This window comes from Salvelinus sp. IW2-2015, unplaced genomic scaffold (genome assembly GCF_002910315.2).
Source record: "Salvelinus sp. IW2-2015 unplaced genomic scaffold, ASM291031v2 Un_scaffold2838, whole genome shotgun sequence".
NCBI lineage: Eukaryota > Metazoa > Chordata > Actinopteri > Salmoniformes > Salmonidae > Salvelinus > Salvelinus sp. IW2-2015.
Window position 1 is genome coordinate 19,372 of NW_019944138.1, and position 24,320 is coordinate 43,691.

At 41.9% G+C, this 24,320-nt stretch overlaps 1 protein-coding gene across 1 annotated transcript in view; it reads right to left on the reverse strand.

The window, feature by feature from the left end:
* The window catches only part of LOC112074826 (tumor necrosis factor receptor superfamily member 11B), a gene marked incomplete at its 3' end in the record, with an annotated part of 22,274 nt that extends 17,567 nt beyond the window's left edge, over positions 1-4,707 (reverse strand). Inside the window, exon 1 of the mRNA XM_024141924.2 lies at positions 4,564-4,707. Within this exon, the coding sequence (XP_023997692.2) occupies positions 4,564-4,614 (51 nt within the window). The remainder of the gene's footprint in view (positions 1-4,563) is intronic.
* Between the last annotated feature and the right edge of the window lie 19,613 nt (positions 4,708-24,320).

Below are 24,320 nucleotides of genomic sequence, written 5' to 3' on the forward strand. Positions count from 1 at the left end.
TGTGATGTCATCATTAACATGGACTCAGAGCATCTACTATGACACCTCCACTGTGGGGCCCTATAGGTCTTCTGATGTGATGTCATCATTAACATGGACTCAAACATCTACTATGACACCTCCACTGTGGGCCTATAGGTCTTCTGATGTGATGTCATCATTAACATGGACTCAGAACATCTACTATGACACCTCCACTGTGGGGCCCTATAGGTCTTCTGATGTGATGTCATCATTAACATGGACTCAGAGCATCTACTAGATATGTTTATGAACCATTATTTGACCAGCTATGTTGTCAAAAACATAGTACAACTTATTTCTGTTGTACACTAAGACCAGGGAAGAGTTGATACATTAGTACACTACTTTCTGTGTACACTAAGGACCAGGGGAAAGTGATAACATAGTACACTACTTTCTGTGTACACTAAGGACCAGGGGAAGAGTTGACAATAGTACACTACTTTATGTTGTACACTAAGGACCAGGAAAGAGTTGCAGGGGAGAGAGAAGAAGAGAACCAATGTACCTATTTGAAAGTTAGAAAAAAATGAGCAGCTCGTGACGTGTTTTTTAAAAGTAGCTCTCATGCTAGAAAAGGTTGGAGAACCCTGCTGAAGAGCCTACCCCGTTAACCCCTTCAAATATAACCGCTCATTGGTCAGAATGATCCAATCGTATTGTGATGTCATGCTGTGGCCAAAAACGCCATCCCACCTGAACAGGCTTTGTCTTTTTTAAAAGCGCTTACTCTAAAAGGACATTATCATCATTTTCACAATTTGAGAGTGTTATTTCGACATCATAGTGCGGAAATAACATGAATAAAACTGGAAAATCGCTGCACTGCCCTTTTAACTAACTTGAAAGGAGACGACTGGTATAAGAAATATAGTGGAAATTCCCACGAGCCCATCCCCGCACCAATCCAATGCTTTTAGATTTGTGGGAAGTAGTGAACGAATGCACACTTCAGTAGACTCGCCTCCAGACGTTCTAAGTTCGGTGAAAAATGTCAAGCAACACGACTATGGAGGACCAAATGTATGCACACACAAGCGGTAAGTCGCTTTGGATAACAGGGTCGGCTATATGGCACATATCATTAGGCCTATTACAATGGAGGATCAGAAGGCTGGAGAGCTGAGGGATGGATGGATGGAGTCAGTACTGCTGTCCAGGTGMTCTGCCTGGGGATTTCAGCTCTTCAGAGACATCAAACACACAGACAGACTGACCCAGCCCTCTGCCTCTAACTAAACGGACTGCTGTAAAATCCCCCATTAAAGGCCTCAGAGGTCACATCCCAAATGGCACCCTATTCCCTACATAGTGCCAAAGCCCTATGGGCCCTGGTCAAAAGTAGTGCACTATATAGGGATTAGGGTACTATTTGGGACACACACAGAGCACCCTACTAGTGGGAGGCCTGGCATCAAACAGCTCTCTTGATGAAATCATAAAACCATCAACGACCCCAGCTATGAGCAGATGAGATGGGTCYGTACCCATAATACCCATAACAAATCAAATGTTATTATACAGATTATATAACATACACATACCGTGAGACATTACAACTTAATTAAACCTAGGCGAATGACAAATCTGGCACGTTCAACTCTTACAATCAAATCAAATGTTATTWGTCACATGCGCCCGAATACGACAGGTGTAAGACCTTACAGTGAAATGCGTACTAACAAGCCTTTAACCAACAATGCAGTTTAAAAAAAATACAAAAAAAATAAGAATAAGAAATAAAAGTCACAATCAATATTTGGGTCAGTCAGCCCACCAACTAACTTTTAGAAACCTGTAAGAGGACACGCAGGTAGCCAAGTATTAAAACCAAACAGTAGCAGCCATAGCAGAGATTCATACTGTATGTGTAACCATGGCAGAGTATGGCATTGATCTCCATGTCATTTAGTCCCAGGCTGTGTTCCAATGCCTCTGATTTATGCAGCGTTACAACAGATTGTCACTTATGAGTGGGAGGCCGTAGCAACAGTTTGGCAACGGTCATGTGGGTATTTGTTAATGATTAACTAAAGATTATATAAACATTTCTGYTGYAACTGAATCTGATATATATAAATATATATTTYTATTCCGTTTGTTTTTAAGGATTCTTTCAYTGGACATTTCCACCAACTTCCGAGTCATTTTAGAGGATGTTTACACATACCACCTAACTCACCTGAGAACTAGGCTGAAACCCACAATGGAAACGTGTTCCTGTAATAATTTAAAATGGCATCAGTCATGCTGTTTCCACAGTATGTGACAACAACTTAAAGAGCAGAGAAAAGYATAGAGACACTGTCTCTCAGTGMTTCAATGTTATTAGAGTAGACCGGTATGACAGAAACACAACAGTCTACTGACTGCATCACTACTACTGTTGATGTAAAAGAGGAAGTTACTGTAGTCGCTGTAAGGAGGGTTCCCTTCAGGATTATGTGTTCCTTTCTTAATAAACGTTAGGTGATGTGTGTGTGTGTGTGTGTGTGTGTGTGTGTGTGTGTGTGTGTGTGTGTGTGTGTGTGTGTGTGTGTTGTAAAGCCTCAGTATTTGACAACAAAAAAAAGATTTGTGTTTAATTCTGCAGGGCGTTAAAGGGTGACCTTTTGACGCATTTCTCTCTGTCACCTCGTGAACGGCTCATTTGGGGAAGTTTCTCTAACAGAACGCCCGAGTGCAGACGACCACCGAGTGCAGACACCACCGAGGGCAGAGCATAAGAGTAAAGAGTTCAAAGATAACAAGCCACATGTAGAACTATCCACATAGAAGAATAGCTCCCTGGCACTGCTTACAAATTAATACCACCTGCATTCATTTACACAAAGGCAAGTGTAGCCTATCATATCAGACACAATGTGTATCTGTGTTTCAATCATTTAACACACGCACGCACGCTGCACGCGCGCGCACGCACACACACACACACACACAACACACACACACACCCACACACACACACACACACACACACACACACACACACAACACACACACACCACACACACACACACACACACACACCACACACACACACACACACACACACACACACACACACACACACACTATATAAAGAGTTCCAATGAAATAGAACAAGGTATTTTCATACAAGTTCTCTACTGGTTCTTATCCGATACAATCTCAACATGGACATATGCAAAACCACTTTATGAGGCCCAGATAGGAAGGACACCATGCAAAACATCAAAGGAACACTGTGCTTTCTCTACCAAACAGAGAGGTGAGAAGTACACCACTACCAGTGTAATAACTAGCATTATTATTATCATCTCCTGACTACTAACAGAGGTGAAACTCACTACCACTAGTGTAATAACCTAGCATTATATGGCACTCATCCCCTGACTACTAACAGAGAGGTGAGAACTACACTACCACCAGTGTAATAACCTAGCATTATTATGGCACATCATCCCCTGATCTACTAACAGAGAGTGGGAACTACACACCACCAGTGTAATAACCTACATTATTATGCAACTCATCCCTGACTACTAAGCACACGTTGGCCAGAAGCAAGCACTTCTGGGACAGATTCTCACAGCAGTCACTCACTATCTATGGAATCTGAATTCACTTCAAATTGGTCCTACGGGAAATAAAAACATAATCCATCAACTCAACTCCATTAGCCTATTGGGCAGCAGGTAGCCTAGGGTTAGAGCGTGGGCCAGTAACCGAAAGGTTGCAAGACTGAGTCCAGTGACAAGGTAAACATCTGTCGTTCTGCCCTGAACAAGGCAGTTGTTTCCTAGGCGTCATTGTAAATAAGAATTTGTTCTTAACTGACTTGCCTAGTTAAATGTTTAAAAAAAAAAAAAAAAAATTGCTTATTGACATAAATAATAATGCAGTTCATGTTTCCTTTTTAGGATTGGTTAGGAATAAGTTAAAAACATGGTATGAGTAGGGGCGGGAACCATCTTTAACCAACAAGTTATGCAAATTCAGCCTGAAACAAATTGAGTCATGACGGAGAGAGTTGAAAATACAATACACACCTATGTCAGAAGAGTCATGTGGTCGAGAAATATTGCAGCATGTTGGTGTTTAGGCCCTATGAAGCCGGTACTATTTATAATAGTCAATGACGCATCCCTCAGAATAAACATGATCGACTTAGTTTACATTAAAATACAAAATACGAAATATGTAAAAGCAATTTGATCAAACCTTCGTCCGTACAACGAGTAATGTGCTTGTTTCAAAAACAATCACAGTTAGAAAATTCTAATTTTTATTAATATTAGTCTCCCCTTCACCAAAGACCAAGAGCTACAATGTCTATCYACAAAGATGATTTAAACACAGAATAGGCGACCTACCTGTCCTGCGTTCTGATGAAGAAGCGCATCGCATCGAATATAACCGAGATGTATCGTTCGTCTGCACACTGTTCTAATCTCACAATTCACTCGTTTGGAATAATCTATTCAATCGTTAGAATAAACCCCTTCGCCAAAACATAGTCCACGGAGAATATAAACAAGGTGAAGGTAAAATACTCACCAGGTGTAATCTCATCATTGCTGGCTGTGGTCTCATTGTGRTAGCGCTCATCTCCGTCTCCTCTGTAGTAGAAATCCGTTAGGACGAGACGAGGTTGTTTCCATACTTATACTTAGGAAGTGTGCCCACCCACTTTGGTGGCATTACGACTAGCGGGCTTCTTCGCTTTGCTTTCTTACAAGGTTTCTCCTTAAAATAAATGCATACTTGTTATGATTGCGTCATCACTTACGTAGACTATAGAGGCAGTTTTTTTTATCCACTTATGGTTTAGCACTGGAAAAAAATATATATATTTACAATTTGATGTATCATGCCGTTAACTCATATGAACAATAGCCTATTAAGTTATTTAAAAAATAGTTATTAAAATAATGAAATGAACAAAGGAGGGCATTGATCATTCTTGCCTAATGCCTATAATGCCGAATATTTAGGTTATTATTGTCTGGACAGGGAAGACGAGGTATTGGGTCCAGAGAGAGCTTAGGTGACCAGGTATTGGTCCAGAGAGAGGTTGGGTGACCAGGTATTGGTCCAGAGAGAGGTTGGGTGTCCAGGTACTGGTCCAGAGAGAGGTTGGGTGTCCAGGTATTGGTCCAGAGAGAGGTTGGGTGTCCAGGTACTGGTCCAGAGAGAGGTGGGGTGTCCAGGTATTGGTCCAGAGAGAGGTTGGGTGTCCAGGTATTGGTCCAGAGAGAGGTTGGGTGACCAGGTATTGGTCCAGAGAGAGGTTGGGTGACCAGGTATTGGTCCAGAGAGAGGTTGGGTGGTCCAGAGAGAGGTTTGGTAGAACACCTCCCGCCCCCTGCCCCACCTTTCCTGTGGCCACCCATTGCCATCCACTCTGAAGGTGACCATGGGAGGTACTCGTCCAGAAGAGGTTTGCGTGACCAGTCATATACTGCGCATCCAGACGCATGCTCTCGCAATACGCGCCTATGGTTATTGTGGCATCCAGAAGAGAGTGGCTTTGGCTTGATGAAGGTATTGGCGTCCAGCAGAGAGTTACTTCGGTTGGTGGACTCGCATAGCCATCTCTCGTGTGAACCAATGTAGCCTTCGCTCACCCAACTACTCTCTGGAGAGCCTGGGTGACCAAGTATTGGCATCCAGACTGTTACAGCCGTCATGACCTCTCTCTGGGGACCCAATTACCTGGTCAACCCAACCTTCTCTGGACCAAGTACTTGGTCACCCAACCTCCGTGCTGCGACCAATACCTTGTCAGGGTGCATGAGGTACGAAATGACTACGTGATTGGGTCAGAGAGAGTTGGGGTATGTCCGGTGAACGAGATATTGAGTCCATGGTGACCCGAGAGGCCCATATGGAAAGTAGCGGGCCCAGGTATACTTTCCATAAGCCCTCATCACCGAGACCGCGACTGGTACCAATACCTTGTGGTCACCCAACTCTTCTGCTTGGTTCACCAATACCTCATCACCCGAAACCTCTCTCATGTGTGGAATTCCAAACCTCATTCACCACCTCTGCTCTTGGTCAGCCCATATAACCTGGTCAACCCAAACCTCGCTGGCTGGTGGACCAATACGCCTGGTCAGCCACCTCTCTCGGACCAAATCTGGTCACCCCAACCGTCTCCTAGACCCCAATACCTGGGTCATGTCTTCCCACCGCCCCGCGCGACCCCCCGGTCCTCGCGGGCTCTCTTATACACTAGAGCTATCTACTTCGCATCCCTCCCTCACTCACTTTACTAGACTGGGTGGGGGGTGAATCTTCAGTCACTACTCCGCTTGTGCATCCCGCAGTCATGTGACAGATTTTCTCCCACTCGTCACTGCTGACCCAACGTTAAACCTCAATTTCACTCCATTTCCTGTTTCCGGACCAATAACCTTCCAGTCAACCAACCTCTCTGCGTGTAGCGCAGGTACGCAAATTGGTCTCACCTGGTCAGATACCCCCCAACGATCACGATATCACCCCACCGATATCTTCTACATGACCAATACCCTCAATCACGCCAACCTGCCCTCTCTAGATTGACGCATTACCCTCATCACCACCTACACTCTACAATGACAATACCTGGTCAACACGTGACCCACGGTATTGCAGGCCTCCTCAATCAGTAGCAGGTGGACATCCCTGAAATACACCTGAGTCACCCAACCCTGTGACCATAGCCATTCTCCTGGACCAGCGTAATTTGAGCTCCAGAGACTCAAATCCACCGGCAACCTCAGATTGTCGGGTGACCAACTTAAGACCTCACGGCTTCATTCACCAACTCTATAACCTCATTCAATATCACAGAGAGAGGTTCATGCTAGGACTGTAGCCACCATTACGACTCGATAGTCCATCACTGCGTTAGATCGATCCTCTCTCGGAAACCAAAAATACCTGGTCACCAAACCTCATCTACTGGACGAATACTGGTCAACCAGCTTCGGACCCCACTAAATTCACGGGAGTGAGTCAGTTGGTCCAGAGAGAGGTTGATGACAGGTACTTGGGTCCAGAGACAGAGCTTGGGGGAACCAGTATGGTCCCAGAGAGAGATTGCCGGATCGATAGACCATTGTCCAGACAGACGTTGTGGAGTGACTCGCAGGTATTGCGGCAAGAGCAACAGATTGGGTGAACAGACGGTATTAAGTCCGAGAAGAGGATTGAGTGATGAAGGTTTGAATCCAGAGAGAGGTAAAGGGTGATGACTGTTATTGGTCCCCAGAGAAGGTGGGTGGACCAGTATGGGTCACAGAGGAGAGGATTGAGAGTGACCAGGTATTGTCCCACCGAGAGAGCTGAGAAGGACCCAGATGGTATTGGTCACAGAGAACGTTGGATGAACCAAGGCTATTGGGTCCAGAGAAGGTTGGGTGCATGAGGCTATTGGTTCCAGCAGAGAGGTTGGCTCCGCATGAGTTTGGTCCAGAGAAAGGATTGAGTGCACCAGGTTATTGGCCAGAGAGACACGCTTGCCGAAGAGGCTATGAGGTCCAGAAAAGCGATTGGGAGTGACCAGGTATTGGCTCCCAGAGAGAAGGAAACTGAAGGTGCCACACCCGTTATTGGTCCACAGAGAGGTTGAGAGGACCAGGTATATTGTCCAACGAGAGAGCTTGAGGTGACCAGGACTATTACGTCCAGAAAGAGATTGAGATGACAGTATTCGCGAAAATACCAGACGGAGATTCAGGGGACCAGGTATTGCGTCCAGAGAGAGGTTAAGTGACCAGAATGGTCCAGAAGGTTGAGGTGCCAACGGTAAATTGGTCCAGAGAGAGGCTTGAGAGACCAAGTTATTGTCCAGAAAGAGAGGCATTGACGGTGATGAAGGTATTGCCAAGAGAGAGGATTGCGGGGACCACATGTATTGTCCAGAGAGAGGTTGGGACCACCGGTACTTGATTTCCAGAGAAGAGGGTGAGGACAGCCCGTACTTGTCACGCAGAGACGTTGGTGACCAGGTATTTGGTTCCAGAGAGAGGTTGGGAACTTCATCACTACTACCGCTACAGTGGAGTGTCTCATGAAAGTATTCATAACCCTTAAGACTTGTTCACAGTTTGTGTTGTTACAGCCTAATCGCAACATATGGATTATGTACGAAATAATATCTCATATTGACAAGTCGAAAAGATGGGTATTTAATATTTTTATCTCCCCAGATTGTATTGAAGAGGAAATACAGAATATCTAGCTTACACACACTCAACCATTCAAAAGTATTGGGTCACTTAGAAAATGTCCTTTTTTTGAAAGAAAAGCACATTTTATTGTTCTACGATTAAAGATAATCGAATTATTACAGTCTGACATGTTAAATAGTTTAAATGACTAGTTGCAGCTGGAAACACGGCTGGCATTTTTTATGGCAAATAATCTAATAGAACGCCACAGAGAGCCCATAGTATCAGCACCATCCACTCCTGCGTCTTCAGATGGCCCAATTGTGTTACTAGATCCAAGTTTTGTTAAGCTCAGTTTGATATCCATTGTTTTCGAAACAACAGCCTTTGCGCAGTTAATACGTTATGCACAGCTGAAAACTGTTTGTTCTGCATTAAGAAAAAGCAATAAAACTGACGTCTTATTGACACTAGTTGTAAGATATCTGGAGCATCAGCATTTGTGGTTCTAACGGGCTAAAGGCCAGAAACAAATGACCTTTCTGCGAAACTTCGTCAGTCTATTCCTTGTCTGAGAACATGAGGCATATTCCATGCAGAGAACATTGCCAAGAAATGAAGAATCTCGAATACAGAGTGTTGCTCCACTGCCCGTCAACAGACACAGCCGCAAACATTGGCTTTAACTCAAATAGACAAAGAGAGTGGCGAGGCCCGGTGCACAACTGACGACAAGAGAGGACATACATTAGAGTGTCTAAGATACAAGTTTGAGAAAAGAAGACGCCTCACAAGTCCCTCAATGGCAGCATATCATTTCAAATATACCAAAACAAGTCAATCACTAGAAGAGACCCGGAGAGTTTGCGATGAAGAAAACAATTCTCAGTGCAAATAAAGATAAAGCAACAGACCAAACCTGCAGAACACGACTTAGAACGATCCGTCACTTCTTCACTGCTGACAATCGAGACTAGGTGTTTGTGGGTACTATTGTATATGAAGCCCATCTCCATTTGTCCTATTGGAAAAGCAGACTAATCAGGTTTCCTCTAAAATTTTGCCTGTGCTTACTCTATTCCGTTTCTTTTTCATCCTAAAAACCACTCCCTATGCCTATGACTCACTGACTAGAGCATAGCCAGTAACATATCGCTCAACCCGACCATGCTTTGAAAATATCGAAGAGTCAGGTAATGTGATTGATATTAGATGGCACCAAACATAAGCTGTATTCAGCGACATAACGTATATTCTTTGCCACATTTTTAGCAGTTTTATTTGGGTGCCGACTGCAAACAGGATGCCATGTTCTGGAATATGTTTTATTCTGTTACAGGCTCCTTCTTTAACTCTGTCATGTAGGTTAGTATGGGGCGTAACGACAATGTTGTTGATCCATCCTCAGTTTTCCTCTATCACAGCCATTAAACTCTGTAACTCGTTTAAAGTGACCATGGCCTCATGGTGAAATCCTAGAGTTGGTGTCTTCCTACTCCAACAAAGTGTAAGTGTAATTAATAACTTCACCATGCTCAAAGGGATATTCAATGTCTGCTTTTTTACCCATCTACCAATAGGTGCCCTTCTTTGCGAGGCATCGAAAAACCTCCCTGGTCTTTGTGGTTGAATCTATTTGTAAATTCACTGCTCGACTGAGGGATCTTACAGATAATTGTATTTGTGGGGTACAGAGATGAGGCAGTCATTCATAAAACATGTTAAACACTATTATTGCACACAGAGTGAGTCCATGCAACTTATTATGTGACTTGTTAAGCACATTTTCACTACTGAACTTATTTAGGCGTTGCCATAACAAAGGAGTTAAATASGTATTGACTCAAGACATTTCAGCTTTTCATTGTTTATTATAAAAATGTAAAAAAGTATAAAAACATGATTCCACTTTGACGTTATGGTGTATGGTGTGTCGCCCAGTGAAACAACTCGATTGAATCCATTTTAAATTCAGGCTGTAACACAACAACATGTGTAACAAGTCAAGGGGTGTGAGTCCTTTAAGGCACTGTACTGTATGCCATTAATTATGGCTAAACCTCCTCCCACCCTAGAATTATTGACTATGCAAATACTATGTACAGGTATTAGGAAACGTAGGACTGGGATTTATGAGGTGTAAAGTATAATTGTCAATGTGATTGTTTATTATTAATTCCAGTCCTGAGTTCCTCCTAAAGATATTAACATATTCCTAAAGATATTAACATATTCCTAAAGATATTAACATATTCCGATAGATATTAACATATTCCTAAAGATATTAACATATTCCTAAAGATATTAACATATTTCTGCACCCCAATAGTTCCTCCCTATGTCCATACTACACCTTTATCCGATTGACATTTAGTGTGCTGTGGAGTTCAAATATTTATTGACCTACTCTTATAACTCAACCAATTTAGATCAAAAGTTATTTTTTTAACTAGGCAAGTCAGCGGAAGCTGAATAGTCCCATAACATCACAGATCCACCACCATATCTTAATAGTCCATAACATCACAGATCCACCACCATATTTTACAGGTATGACCTTAACAAGGACCCAGGACCAGCGGAAGCTAAATAGCCCCATAACATCATAGATCCACCACCTATTTTACAGGTATGACCTTAACAAGGACCCAGGACCAGCGGAAGCTAAATAGCCCATAATCACAGATCCACCACCATATTTTACAGGTATGACCTTAACAAGGACCCCAGGACCAGCGGAAGCTAAATAGCACATAACTCACAGATCCACACCATATTTTACAGGTATGACCTTAACAAGGACCCCAGGACCAGCGGAAGCTAAATAGTCCCATAACATCACAGATCCACCACCATATTTTACAGGTATGACCTTAACAAGGACCCAGGACCAGCGGAAGCTAATAGCACCATAACATCATAGATCCACCACCATATTTTACAGGTATGACCTTAACAAGGACCCCAGGACCAGCGGAGCTGAATAGCCCCATAACATCATAGATCCACCACCATATTTATACAGGTATGACCTTAACAAGGACCCAGAGACCAGCGGAAGCTAAATAGCCCCATAACATCACAGATCCACCACCATATTTTACAGGTATGACCTTAACAAGGACCCCAGGACCAGCGGAAGCTAAATAGCCCCATAACATCATAGATCCACCACCATATTTTACACGTATGTTGTTATTATCTGCCTATGAGTCTTTGTTTAGACGCCAAACGCCGTAGGCTGGCCAAAGACCTCTATTTCCATGTCATCCAACAACTGTAAGCTGGAGCTTGATTAAACGGAGCTTGGACTGGAACCTTTGACAAATACATGAAAATTGAGTTCTGAAATAGCGCAGGCGAAGGAATTCAAAGATCTGGAAAGATGCTGAATGGAGGAATGGTCTAGAGTCCTCCCAATGTATTCTCCAATCTCATCAAACATTTTAGAAAAGGCTGTGTTGTTACTTGGCAAAGTGAGCATGAGAAGTATTAAATGGATTTATGAAATAATGTAATTTTACCACATTTGTGGAGCATACAATATAGCTTGGACTCGATTATTGTATAGTTATGTATTGCTAATCTGTATCAAGGGTGTCATTAAATATGGACCTGACTGTATATGGCTCCAGGGGCGCTGTGTGTGTGTGTGTGTGTGTGTGTGTGTGTGTGTGTGTGTGTGGTGTGTGTTGTTGTGTGTGTGTGTGTGTGTGTGTGTGTGTGTGGTGTGTGTGTGTGTGTGTGTGTGTGTGTGTGTTGTGAGATCAGCACAGAAGGACAACTGCCAGTCTCTTCCAGAGCTGCACTAAGAGATTTCTAAAGTTGTCTATTCGAAAGTTCTATTTAAAGTTCTATTCTAAAAGTTCTATGTCTTAAGTTCTATTCTAAAAGTTCTATTTCTAAAGTTCTATTCTAAAAGTTTATTCTAAAGTTCTATTCTCTAAGTTTGGAGTTCTTAAAGTTCTATTCTAAAATATCTATTCTAAAAAGTTCTATTCTAAAAGTTCTATTTCTAAAAGTTCTATTCTAAAGTTCTATTTAAAGTTATTTCTAAAAGTTCTATTCTAAAAGTTCTATTCTAAGTTCTATATTCAAAGTTATATTCTAAAAGTTCTATTCTAAAAAGTTTATTCTAAAAGTTTATATTCTAAAAGTTATATTCTAAAAGTTTATTCTAAAGTTCTATTCTAAAAAGTTCAATATTCTAAAAGTTTCTATTCTAAAAGGTCTTTTCTAAAAGTTTATATTCTAAAAGTTTATTCTAAAGGGGTTCTATTCTAAAGTTCTATTCTAAAAGTTATGATTTCTAAAGTTCTATTCTTAAGTTACTATTTAAAGTCTAATCTCTAAGTTTCTATATTCTAAAGTTCTCAGTTCTAATAAGTTCTTTCTAAAAGTTCTATTTCTAAAAGTTCTATTCTGAAAAGTTCTATTTCTAAAGTTCTATTCTAAAGTTCTATTCTAAAGTTCTATTCTAAGCGTTCTATTCCTAAAGTTCTATTCTAAAAGTTGGGTTCTTTGCTCCTCGGTCACAGGGATCCTCAGACGATCGTGACTCACCCACTGGGTGACGTACCAGCACAGTGACGTAGAAAACCTAGAACAATACGTACCAGACCTACAGTCTACGTAGTTAGACACTAGCCTCATCCTCGTAGGCAGGGAGGAAAACCTCGGTGTTGAAGTCACAACACCACAACGACAACACAACGATAGCTGGAGACATCCTACACACACATGACAGTCACACCACAACTCCAGCGTAACGATAGCTGGACATCCTACACACACACGGCATCAGTGACGCGTGGACGAGGCGGACGCCTGGTCGGCTGTCCTGTGGTGAGTCTGGTGAGGTCTCTCTCCTGACACCAACGGACTCATAAAGGGACGTGGTGAGAGGAGGTAACCACTACTACACAGCTTAGCCCTGTCCCTCTGACCAAGTCAAAACCCTTACCCACACACCAATTACATATCACAATGCTGCACCCTTGGTGGCTAGCCTAGCGCACTGTTTCACAGACTAGACTGCTGGCTTCGCCCATAAATAACGTGCCAAATGGCACATATTCCCTATATAGTGCACTACATTTCACACAGGTCCCATTAGGGCTCTTCAAAAGTAGTGCACTATAGAAGGATATGATGCCATTTGGACACATCCCAACAACTACATTGAGTTTGTGATTTATCTTTACTACTTTTGGAAGCGGCCGATGGCGGACCTTTAATCATGAGATTTTAGTCATGTTTGCCTCTGTCTTGTGCAGAAAGTTAATGTCACATGCGTTCGTTGGTTAAATCTTTTGTTTAGATTCTGCAGCACGCAGCAATCTCTGATTTAAATACAAAACAAGCGGAAAGATTAAAAGATTATGTTTCCTGCATAATGTAGATAGAGGGTTAAGAGGCCAAATGGAACCCTCTTCCCTGTTTAGTGCACTATTTTTTGACCAAGCCAATAGGGCTCTGGTCAAATGTAGTGCACTACATAGGAATAGGTTGGCATTTGGGGACACACAAAGGAATCTCATGCCATCTCATTTGCATCCTCTGCAGGCTGATATGAGAGGTTTCACTCTTTTCCCTTTGTTTAGACATTCGTTCCATGTGTTCCTATCAGCCTGCAAAGCTAACCAAACACAATTCATTTCCATAACAGATCTCATAAATGAATGGAAAAAAGGAACCTTAATTAACTGATAGCTGGGCTCTTGCCCTGAGCAACAGTTGGTGTGTGAGAGAGAGTCTGTACACCTGAACAACAGTCTGTTTGAGAGAGAGAGTCTGGTACAACCTGAACAACAGTCTGTTATGAGAGAGAGAGGAGGTCTGTACAACCTGGACAACAGTCTGTTATGAGAGAGAGAGAGAGTCTGGGACAACCTGGAAACAGTCTGTTATGAGGAGAGAGAGAGGGAGTCTGTACAACCTGGACAACAGTCTGTTATGGAGAGAGAGAGTCTGTACAACCTGAACAACAGTCTGTTATTGAGAGAGAGAGTCTGGTACAACCTGGACAACAGTCTGTTATGAGAGAGAGAGAGTCTGGACAACCTGGACAACGTCTGTTATGAGAGAGAGAGAGAGTCTGGTACAACCTGGACAACAGTCTGTTATGAGAGAGAGAGTCTGGTACAACCTGACAACAGTCTGTTATGAGAGAGAGATCTGGTACAACCTGGACAACAGTCTGTTATGAGAGAGAGAGTCTGGTACACCTGACAACAGTCTGTTTGAGAGGGAGAGGTCTGGTACAACCTGGACAACAGTCTGTTATGAGAGAGAGGTCTGGTACAACCTGGACAACAGTTTGTTATGAGAGAGAGAGTCTGGTACAACCTGGACAACAGTCTGTTTGAGAGAGAGAGTCTGGACAACCTGGACAACAGTCTGTTATGAGAGAGAGAGAGATCTGTCCAACCTGGACAACAGTCTGTATGAGAAGAGAGTCTGGTACAACCTGACAACAGTTGTTATGAGAGAGAGAGTCTGGGACAACCTGAACAACAGTCTGTTATAGAGAGAGAGGTCTGGGGACAACCTGCGACAACAGTCTGTTATGAGAGAGAGAGTCTGGTACAACCTGAACACTATAAGCAGACATCCCTCACTGAGCAGTACGATACGTATTAATCAAACTCGAACAATCTAATATAGAAATGCACAAAGATCAAACTACTTACACTACCTTCAAGATCATAATGACATATTACACAAAGATATAATACCATATTACCCAATGATTATAATGACATATTACACAAAGATCATAATACCATATTACACAAAGATCATATGACATATTACACAGATATAATACTATTACAAAGATCATAATACCATATTACACAAAGATATTAATGACATATTACACAAGATCATAATACATATTACACAAAGATCATAATACCATTTACACAAAGATCATAAATGACATATTACACAAAGATCATAATGAACATATTACACAAGATCATAATACATATTACACAAAGATCATAATGACATATTACACAAAGATCATATACCATATTACACAAGATCATAATGACATATTACACAAAGATATAATGACATATTACACAAAGATATAATGACATATTACACAAAGATCATAATACCATATTACACAAAGATCATAATACCATATACACAAAGATAATACCATATTACACAAAGATCATAATACCATATTACACAAAGATCATAATGACATATTACACAAAGATCATAATGACATATTACACAAAGATCATAATACCATATTACACAAAAGTCATAATGACATATTACACAAAGATCATAATGACATATTACAAAATCTATGACATTACACAAATCATAATGACAATACACAAGATCTATGTGTAGATGTGTTCATCTTTTCTTGTACTTACATGAGAGAGAAATCTGTCTTCAGACAGTGAGTGGATGGAGAGTCTGACAGTCATGTGCCAGATAGCTCAAGTTGAAGTCTCTCTGGCCAGTCAGTTGCATGCGTGGCAGACTCAGGCGGGGATGATATTGGCCAGGCCCAGGGCTACAGTAGGTTTGGTGGAGGACTGGAGGTATTACCAACCAACCCTGGCCTGCGGCGGGTGGGACCAGACCAGACCAGACCTCGGGCCGGCTGCGGGTGCGGGGTGACCAGACCAGACCAGACCTCGGGCCGGCTGGACACAGCGTAGAGGATCCATGTGAGCTCTGTGACCTTCTCCTTCGCCAGAGCCTTGCGGTCTTCCTCAGAGTTCTCGTTTCGCCATGTTTTTCATCTCTCAGTTTCCATGCCCCTCCAACATAAATCAACTGGACAACACTTTTTGTCTGCATCCCAAATGGCACCCTATTCCCTATATAGTACCCTACTTTTGATCATGAGCCCTGGTCAAAACTAGTGTACTATATAGGGAATAGGGTGCAATTTGGGAGCTAAACCTATTTGTGCTTGACGTAACTTTTACATTTTTTATTTAACCTTTATTTAACTAGGCAAGTCAGTTAAGAACAAATTCTTATCTACAATGACGGCCTAACCTGGCCAAACCTGAACGACGCTGGGCCAATTGTGCGCCACCCTTTGCGACTCCCAATCACAGCTGGATGTGATACAGCCTGGATACGAACCAGGGACTGTAGTGATGCCTCTTGCACTGAGATGCTGTGCCTTAGACCGKTTCGCCACTCGGGAGCGTAACGTCACAAAGGCAATTGAAATGAGGGACCAATATGGGGGCGTGTCTTCTGACGAGGCTTCCAGACGTCAACCTGCTGTGCCAGTTAAAGGGGCGTGTCTTCTGACGAGGCTTCCAGACGTCAACCTGCTGTGGCGTCTGTACCAGTTAAAGCAGTGAGTCACATGACATCTTGGGAAGAAATAACACTGGAACTCCATCCGAAAAGTGAAACGGCAGCTGATGTTTTGGTCGCCTTTTCTCTTGCTGTGATGTTTTTGATATAACTGAGGGGAAACGGAGGACTTAGCAGTGATGCATTGAGGAGGAACAGGAAGTACCTGGTCATGTGCTGTTGGGCTGTTTGTTAGTTKAATTGTTTGTTTGGTTGTCAATGACTTTGTCAATGATTACATTTCAAATGGGATAAATGTTTGGGAATGAGTTGAAATGGGATTTATAAGCATGATTAATACCAAAAGTCTGGCCCAAGAGAGATAATGAAGTAACCAGAACATGTCCAGGTGGAACCAGGCGAGGTCAGCATGAACTATGGAGACCATCGTTATCCGTGAGCCAATGGAACAACATTCAGATTCCTAGACATAACTATACTGTCCTTTATTAACTCTCTAAACACCAAATGCTTTCAATTCATTATTATGTCCTCCAGTCTTATCAAAACCAGCTAACATCCTGCTCTGTCCTCCAGCCTTATCAAAACCAGCTAACATCCTGCTATGTCCTCCAGCCTTATCAAAACACATCTGCTCTGTCTCCCTTAGCAAAACAGCTAACATCTGGCTATGTCTCCAGCTTATCAAAACCAGCAAAATCCTGCTCTGTCCTCCAGTTATAAAACCAGCTAACATCCTGCTATGTCCTCAGCCTTATCAAAAACAGCTAACATCCTGCTTGTCCTCCAGCTTATCAAAACCAGCTAACATCATGCTATGTCTCCCGCCTTATCAAAACCAGCTAATCATCCTGCTTGTCCTCAGCCTTCAAAACAGCTAACATCCTGCTATGTCCTCCAGCCTTTATCAAAACCAGCTAACATCCTGCTATGTCCTCCAGCTTATCAACCCAGCTCACACCCTGCTCTGTCTCCAGCCTTATCAAAACCAGCTTAACATCATGTATGTCCTCCAGCCTTATCAAAACCAGCTACATCTGCTATGTTCCAGCTTAAAAACCAGCTAACATCCTGCTATGTCCTCCAGCCTTATCAAAACGACTAACATCTTGCTATGTCCTCCAGCTTATCAAAACCAGCTCACCTGCTATGCTTCCACCTATATCAAACCAGCTAACATCCTGCTCTGTCCTCCAGCTTATCAAAACCAGCTACATCACTGCTCTGTCCTCCAGCCTTATCAAAACCAGCTAACATCATGCTATGTCTCCAGCTTATCAAAACCAGCTAACATCCTGCTCTCTGTCTCCAGCCTTATCAAAAGCTAACATTGCTATGTCTCCAGCCTATAAAACCAGCTAACATCCTGCTATGTCCTCCAGCCTTATCAAAACCAGCTAACATCCTGCTCTGTCCTCCAGCCTTATCAAAACAGCTAACATCCTGCTATGTCTCAGCCTTATCAAAACCAGCTAATCCTGCTATGTCTCCAGCCTTATCAAAAAGCTCACCCTGCTTCATATCTAATAGGCAGTTGCTAGTTTTATACAATCAAGGTTTGTCAGATGAAGTAACGGGTGTGCTTGAAGGATCCAGCTTGTGGTTAGTAGACTATGCTATAACTGGCTGACTGAATGGTTGCTGTAGAGACAATCAGTTTATTGTTTTGCAAAAGAAATGATCCTCCTGAGCTGAAGTCATCAGCCATGATAAACACAGTGATATGCACTAGACCATGGATTATATGTCTACACAAGGACTGAATGAGCCGTTTAACAAGAAATTCTTGCCGGGAATTCGCCAATATGTTTTTCACATTTGAAATGGAAGTAAGTGAGTTTCTCTCCAGGAGTAAAACTGATGTTAGGAAAGTAAAACAAATGAAGGCCACCACTGTTGTTTGTTGGTTTAATTGGTTTCTGGGAAGCAAAATGAATGTATGTTTTGTGCATAATGTTTGCTATCCAAAACTAGAGTCTGGTTGAGCAGTTCCTTCACTGGGGCCAATCTCCTGTGGAGTCGGCAAAATAAAAAGCAACGTACTGTACGGGTAGTGGAAGGTTTCAGCCCTAGGGCACTGCAGGCCTCACTAATGAAATGAATTTGAAAGCTAAATATAGTCATCGGAAATGGAGCTTGTTGCTTCAGGCTCCAGGATGCCCCACATTTGGAGGTGTGTAGTATTTGGTTTCTCACTAAGAAACGCTGAGTCACTAAAATAAATTGGGATCTTTGAGCCGGGATTATCTGGTATTTTAGTGAAGCTGGAGGAGCGTACTACTCTTCATACGATAAAGGTGATAATCTGGTATTTTAGTGAAGCTGGAGGCAGTGTACTACTCTTCATATGATAAGGTGATTATCTGGTTTTAGTGAAGCTGGAGGCAGTGTACTACTCTTCATACGATAAGGTGAATATCTGGTATTTTAGTGAAGCTGGAGGCAGCGTACTACTCTTCATACGATAAAGGTGATAATCTGGTATTTTAGTGAAGCTGGAGGCAGCGTACTCCTCTTCATACGATAAAGGTGATAATCTGGTATTTTAGTGAAGCTGGAGGCAGTGTACTACTCTTCATACGATAAAGGTGATTATCTGGTATTTTAGTGAGCTGGTGGCAGTGTACTACTCTTCCATACGATAAAGGTGATAATCTGGTTTTTTAGTGAAGCTGGTTGGCAGTGTACTATCTTCATACGATAAAGGTGATTATCTGGTATTTTAGTGAAGCTGGTGGCAGTGTACTACTCTTATACGATAAAGGTGATAATCTGGTATTTTAGTGAAGCTGGAGGCAGTGTACTACTCTCATACGATAAAGGTGATTACTGGTTATTTTAGTGAAGCTGGTGGCAGTGTACTACTCTTCATAACGATAAAGGTGATAATCTGTATTTTAGTGAGCTGGAGGAGTGTACTACTCTTATACGATAAAGTGATTATCTGGTATTTTAGTGAAGCTGGTGGCAGTGTACTACTCTTCATGCGATAAAGGGAGGTCCAACATTTTACAGACGAACATTATCTACCTCTAAATCAGGCCTGATGGTGTATCCATTTCCACATGTGGGTCTTCCTGATTTTGTTTTTTCTCAACATATCTGTGTAAGGCACGTTCCATACAGTACACTCCACAGTTATCTGGTTACCTTGGAGAACATGACAAACAGTCCATGAGTAGCTGTCTAATAAATGACTGGGCTTTCCAGCAACGTCAACAGGGGGTCACTTATACCCCAAGGGCTTTCTAAGACTAGCAAAGGTACCTGAGGACAAGGCCTGCATCCTAAATTGGCATGCTATTCTCATGTAAGTGCCATAGGCGTCTGGTCAACAGTAGTGGAACATACTTGGTAAACGGAATAGGGTGCATTTGGGACACAACCCTAGTCTATGTTTCAAGATCTTGAGGAGTGAGGTCATCCAGTGCAATTAACAGCTTTAGATACAGCTAGGAGAGTGTCACGCCCTGACCTTAGAGAATCTGTTTATGTCTCTATTTTGGTTGGTCAGGGCGTGAGTTGGGGTGGGCATTCTATGTTGTCTAGTTCTATGTTGTCTAGTTCTATGTGTTTGGCCGGGTGTGGTTCTCAATCAGAGGCAGCTGTCTATCGTTGTCTCTGATTGAGAACCATACTTAGGTAGCCTGTTCCCACACTGTGTTTTGTGGGTAGTTGTTTCCTGTTTTGTGTTGTTTCACCTGACAGGACTGTTTGTTCTTACATTCTCTTTGTTGTTTTGTTTCGTGTTTCTGTTATAATAAATTTAACATGGACAATTCCACGCTGCGTTTTGGTCGATCCTGACTACTCTTATCAGACGAAGAGGATCGTTAAAGAGAGATATTACTGAGGGCTGTGTGGGAGGAGGGGCTGGGTACCGTACTTCATAACTAATGATATTCTCCCACAGTAAATTTATCTGAATGTTTGTCTCAGTGTAGACTCATTCACTGTTATTCTCACTAAGTTTTGATTGACCTTCCTTTCTGCACCATTTTTTTTCCATGCCTATAGGATTTTAGTATTCATGTTTTCGATTTTCCTCTCACACTCCAGCCAGACATGGTCAGACAGTTTCCTATCATTACACCACCAGCCGTATTAAATGGTCAGACAGGCCCATCATAAAGACAAAGCTTTTCATGGGAAAAGAGGTGTTAATAATGTCAAAGAATTCACAGCAGAAACACAGCGGGAACGGTCCTCAGTTTCATCATGACTCACTCAATAAAAACTTCCTGGAAAATTACTTGACTTTCTACATGAATAGCTGTACAGTATATGCAGAAATGGCTATACAGATTAGCAATGATAAATATTGCAGAAAGGGCTATACAGTACTTAGCCGAAATGGCTATACAGTATTAGCAGAAATGGCTATAACAGTATTAGTAGAAATAGCTATACAGTATTAGCAGAAATGGCTATACAGTTTATTAGCAGAAATGGCTATACAGTATTAGCAGAAATGGCTATAAGTATTAGGCATGGTATAAGACAGAAATGGCTATACTGTATTAGCCGAACCGGTGAGTTTTTTGTCTATTCAGTGTGCACTAAAGTTATTGTGTTTAAACACCCTAAACCTGTATATTGTGCCTTTATACACCTAAACCCTGTATATTGTGCTTTTATACACCCTAAACCCTCGTATATTGTGCTTTTATACACCCTAAACCCTCGTATATTGTGCCTTTTATACACCCATAACCCTGTATATTGTGCCTTTTATACCACCCTAAACCTCGTATTTGTGCCTTTATACACCCTAAACCCTCGTATATTGTGGCCTTTATACCTAATCCCTCATATAAAGTTGTTTATAACCCCTAAACCTTGTAATATTGTCCTTTTATACACCCTAAACCCTCGTATATTGTGCCATTATACACGTAAACCCTCGTATATTGTGCTTTTATACACCCTAAACCCTCGTATATTGTGCTTTTATACCCTAACCTCTTATATTGTGTTTTATACACCCTAAACCCTCGTATATTGTGCCTTTATAAACCTAATCTCGTATATTGTGCTTTATACACCTAAACCTCATATATTGTACCTTTATACACTAAACATTCAGGTGCAGATAGATCATATATTCATACATTTTGCAGGCCAGTCATCGTAAATAGACATGATGCCACCTCAGAGGAAATGTAATTACTGTAAATCTTCTTAAAGGTCTTTTCTTTCAATTATCATGTTTGTTTTTCTGATGACTCTCAGGCCCGGGCAAAATTATAACCTTCTGGAAATTACTTGACTTTCTACAATGAATGGGTATAGTATTAGCATAAATGGCTTATACAGTTGGCATAAATGGCTATACAGTATTAGCATAAATGGCTATACAGTATTAGTAGAAATGGCTATACTGTATTGCAGAAATGGCTATCAGTATTAGCATAAATGGCTATACAGTATTAGCATAAATGGCTATACAGTATTAGTAGAAATGGCTATACTGTATTGCAGAAAATGGTATACAGTTTAGCACAAATGGCTATACAGTATTAACAGAAATGGCTATACAGTATTAGCATAAATGGCTATACAGTATTACAATAATGGCTATACAGTATTAGCACAAATGGCTATACGTATTAACGAATGGTATACAGTATTAGCATAAATGGCTATACAGTATTAGCATAAATGGCTATACAGTATTAGCATAATGGCTATACAGTATTAGCATAAATGGCTATACAGTATTAGTAGATGGCTATACTGTATTAGCACAAATGGTACTAAAGTATTAACAGAAATGGCTATACAGTATTGCTCGAACCCGGTGAGTTTTTTGTCTATTTCAGTGTGCTCTAACCACGTATATTGTGCCTTTAACACCCTAAATCCTCGTATATTGTGCCTTTTATACACCCTAACCTCGTATATATGTGCTTTTAAACACCCTAAATCTCGTATATTGTGCCTTTTATACACCCTAAACCCTCGTATATTGTGCCTTTATACACCCTAAACCCTCGTATATTGTGCATTTTTATCACCCTAAACCTCGTATATTGTGCTTTAACTAACCTCATATTTGCTTATCACCCTACCCTGTATATTGTGCCTTTATACACCTAAACTCGCGTATATTGTGGCCTTTATAACGACTAAACCCTCGTATATTGTGCTTTATACACCTAAACCCTCATATATTGTGCTTTTATAACCCTAAACCCTCGTATATGTGCCTTTATACACCCTAAACCTCGCTATATTGTGCTTTTATCACCCTAAACCTCGTATATTGTGCTTTTTATACACTAACCCTCATTATTTGTACTTTTTACACTAACTATATATTGTACCTTTATAACTACCCCTATATATTGTCTTTTAATTAACACCCTAACCCTCGTATAGTGTGCTTTATACACCCTAAACCCTCGTATATTGTACCTTTATACACCTAAACATTCAGGTGCAGATAGATCCATTATTCATACATTTTGCAGGCCAGTCATCGTAAATAGACATGATGCCACCTCAGAGGAATGTAATTAGCTGTAGATCTTCTTAAAGGTCTTTTCTTTCAATTATCATGTTTGTTTTTCTGTGACTCTCAGGCCCGGGCAAAATGTACTGCAATGAGCCATAGGATCACAAGAATGCAGATTATTCCAGACTCCGGTCAGACAAACAGACAGACAGATGCTTTGACTACTGTAAATGCCAAACAAGGAGAGCTAAATCAAATTGAAATTCATTGCCAGTAAAAAGGGGCGTTGAAAACTTATATTTATCTGCCGAGGTTTGGCGACTGGAAAAGAACAGAAGAAACGGTTTAATCCTTCAGTAGAAATTGATAGGTGCAGAATGGAAATAAGTCTCTCATCTAGAAAGAGATCTCGTTCGAAGGGGAAAGAAAGAAATATCAGTCAATGTGCTCCTTCATTTTTTACCATATTTGTTTAAGGGGTTGTCAAGAGAATTTCCTTAAGCTGCTCCCTCCAGAGAGTTATTCAGAGAGATCTCTGCTGCGTCCCAAATGACCCCCCCCCCCCCCAATCCCTATATAGTGCACTACTTTTGACCAGGGCTCATAGGGCTCTGATCAAAAGTAGTGCACTATATAGGGAATAGAGGGTCATTTGGGAGCCAGACCCTGGAACCACAGTGGCGGTACGTTGACGGTCACTCTGCGGCGGCATTATGGACCAGTTCTTCTTTCTTGGAAGCACGAGTGACCACATGAATGACTTCAGGGAAGACAAGTGTTCTGCCGGTTTGAAAAGGGCTCCGATGACGATGATCGTCCACAGGGGGATAACCTGGGCATCCCGGACACTGCAGACTAGCATGAATGACCTCTCATCAAGTGAGGTTTTATGGAAACCAGTACGAGAGTTTCCTGGAAATCAGGGGGAATGTGTTGGTGTAAGAGTAGGCGAGTGTTCTAAATTGCACCCTGTTTCATATAATAGTGCACTACTTTTGACAACCTATTGGCTCTGATCAAAAGTCATGCACTATGTATGGTGCCATTTGGGATTCACACAGTTCTCTTGGGATTCACAGAGAGGAAAGGATCAGAAGCTGGAACCTGGGCCAACTAAACAGGTGTTAGTTACTACGTCTGGTTCTAGAACTATGGCTTGGGTCGGTGGTGGTGGTATTGGTGGTAATATGGCGTTGGATGGTGGGTGGTGGTATTGGTGTAATATGGCCTTGGGGTCGTGGTATGGTGGTAACTATGGCCTTGGATCGTGGTGGTGGTATGGTGGTAACTATGGCTTGGGTCGGTGTTTGGTGGTAACTATGGCCTTGGATCGGTGGGTCGGTGGTTTGGTGTAACTATGGCCTTGTCGGTGGGTCGTG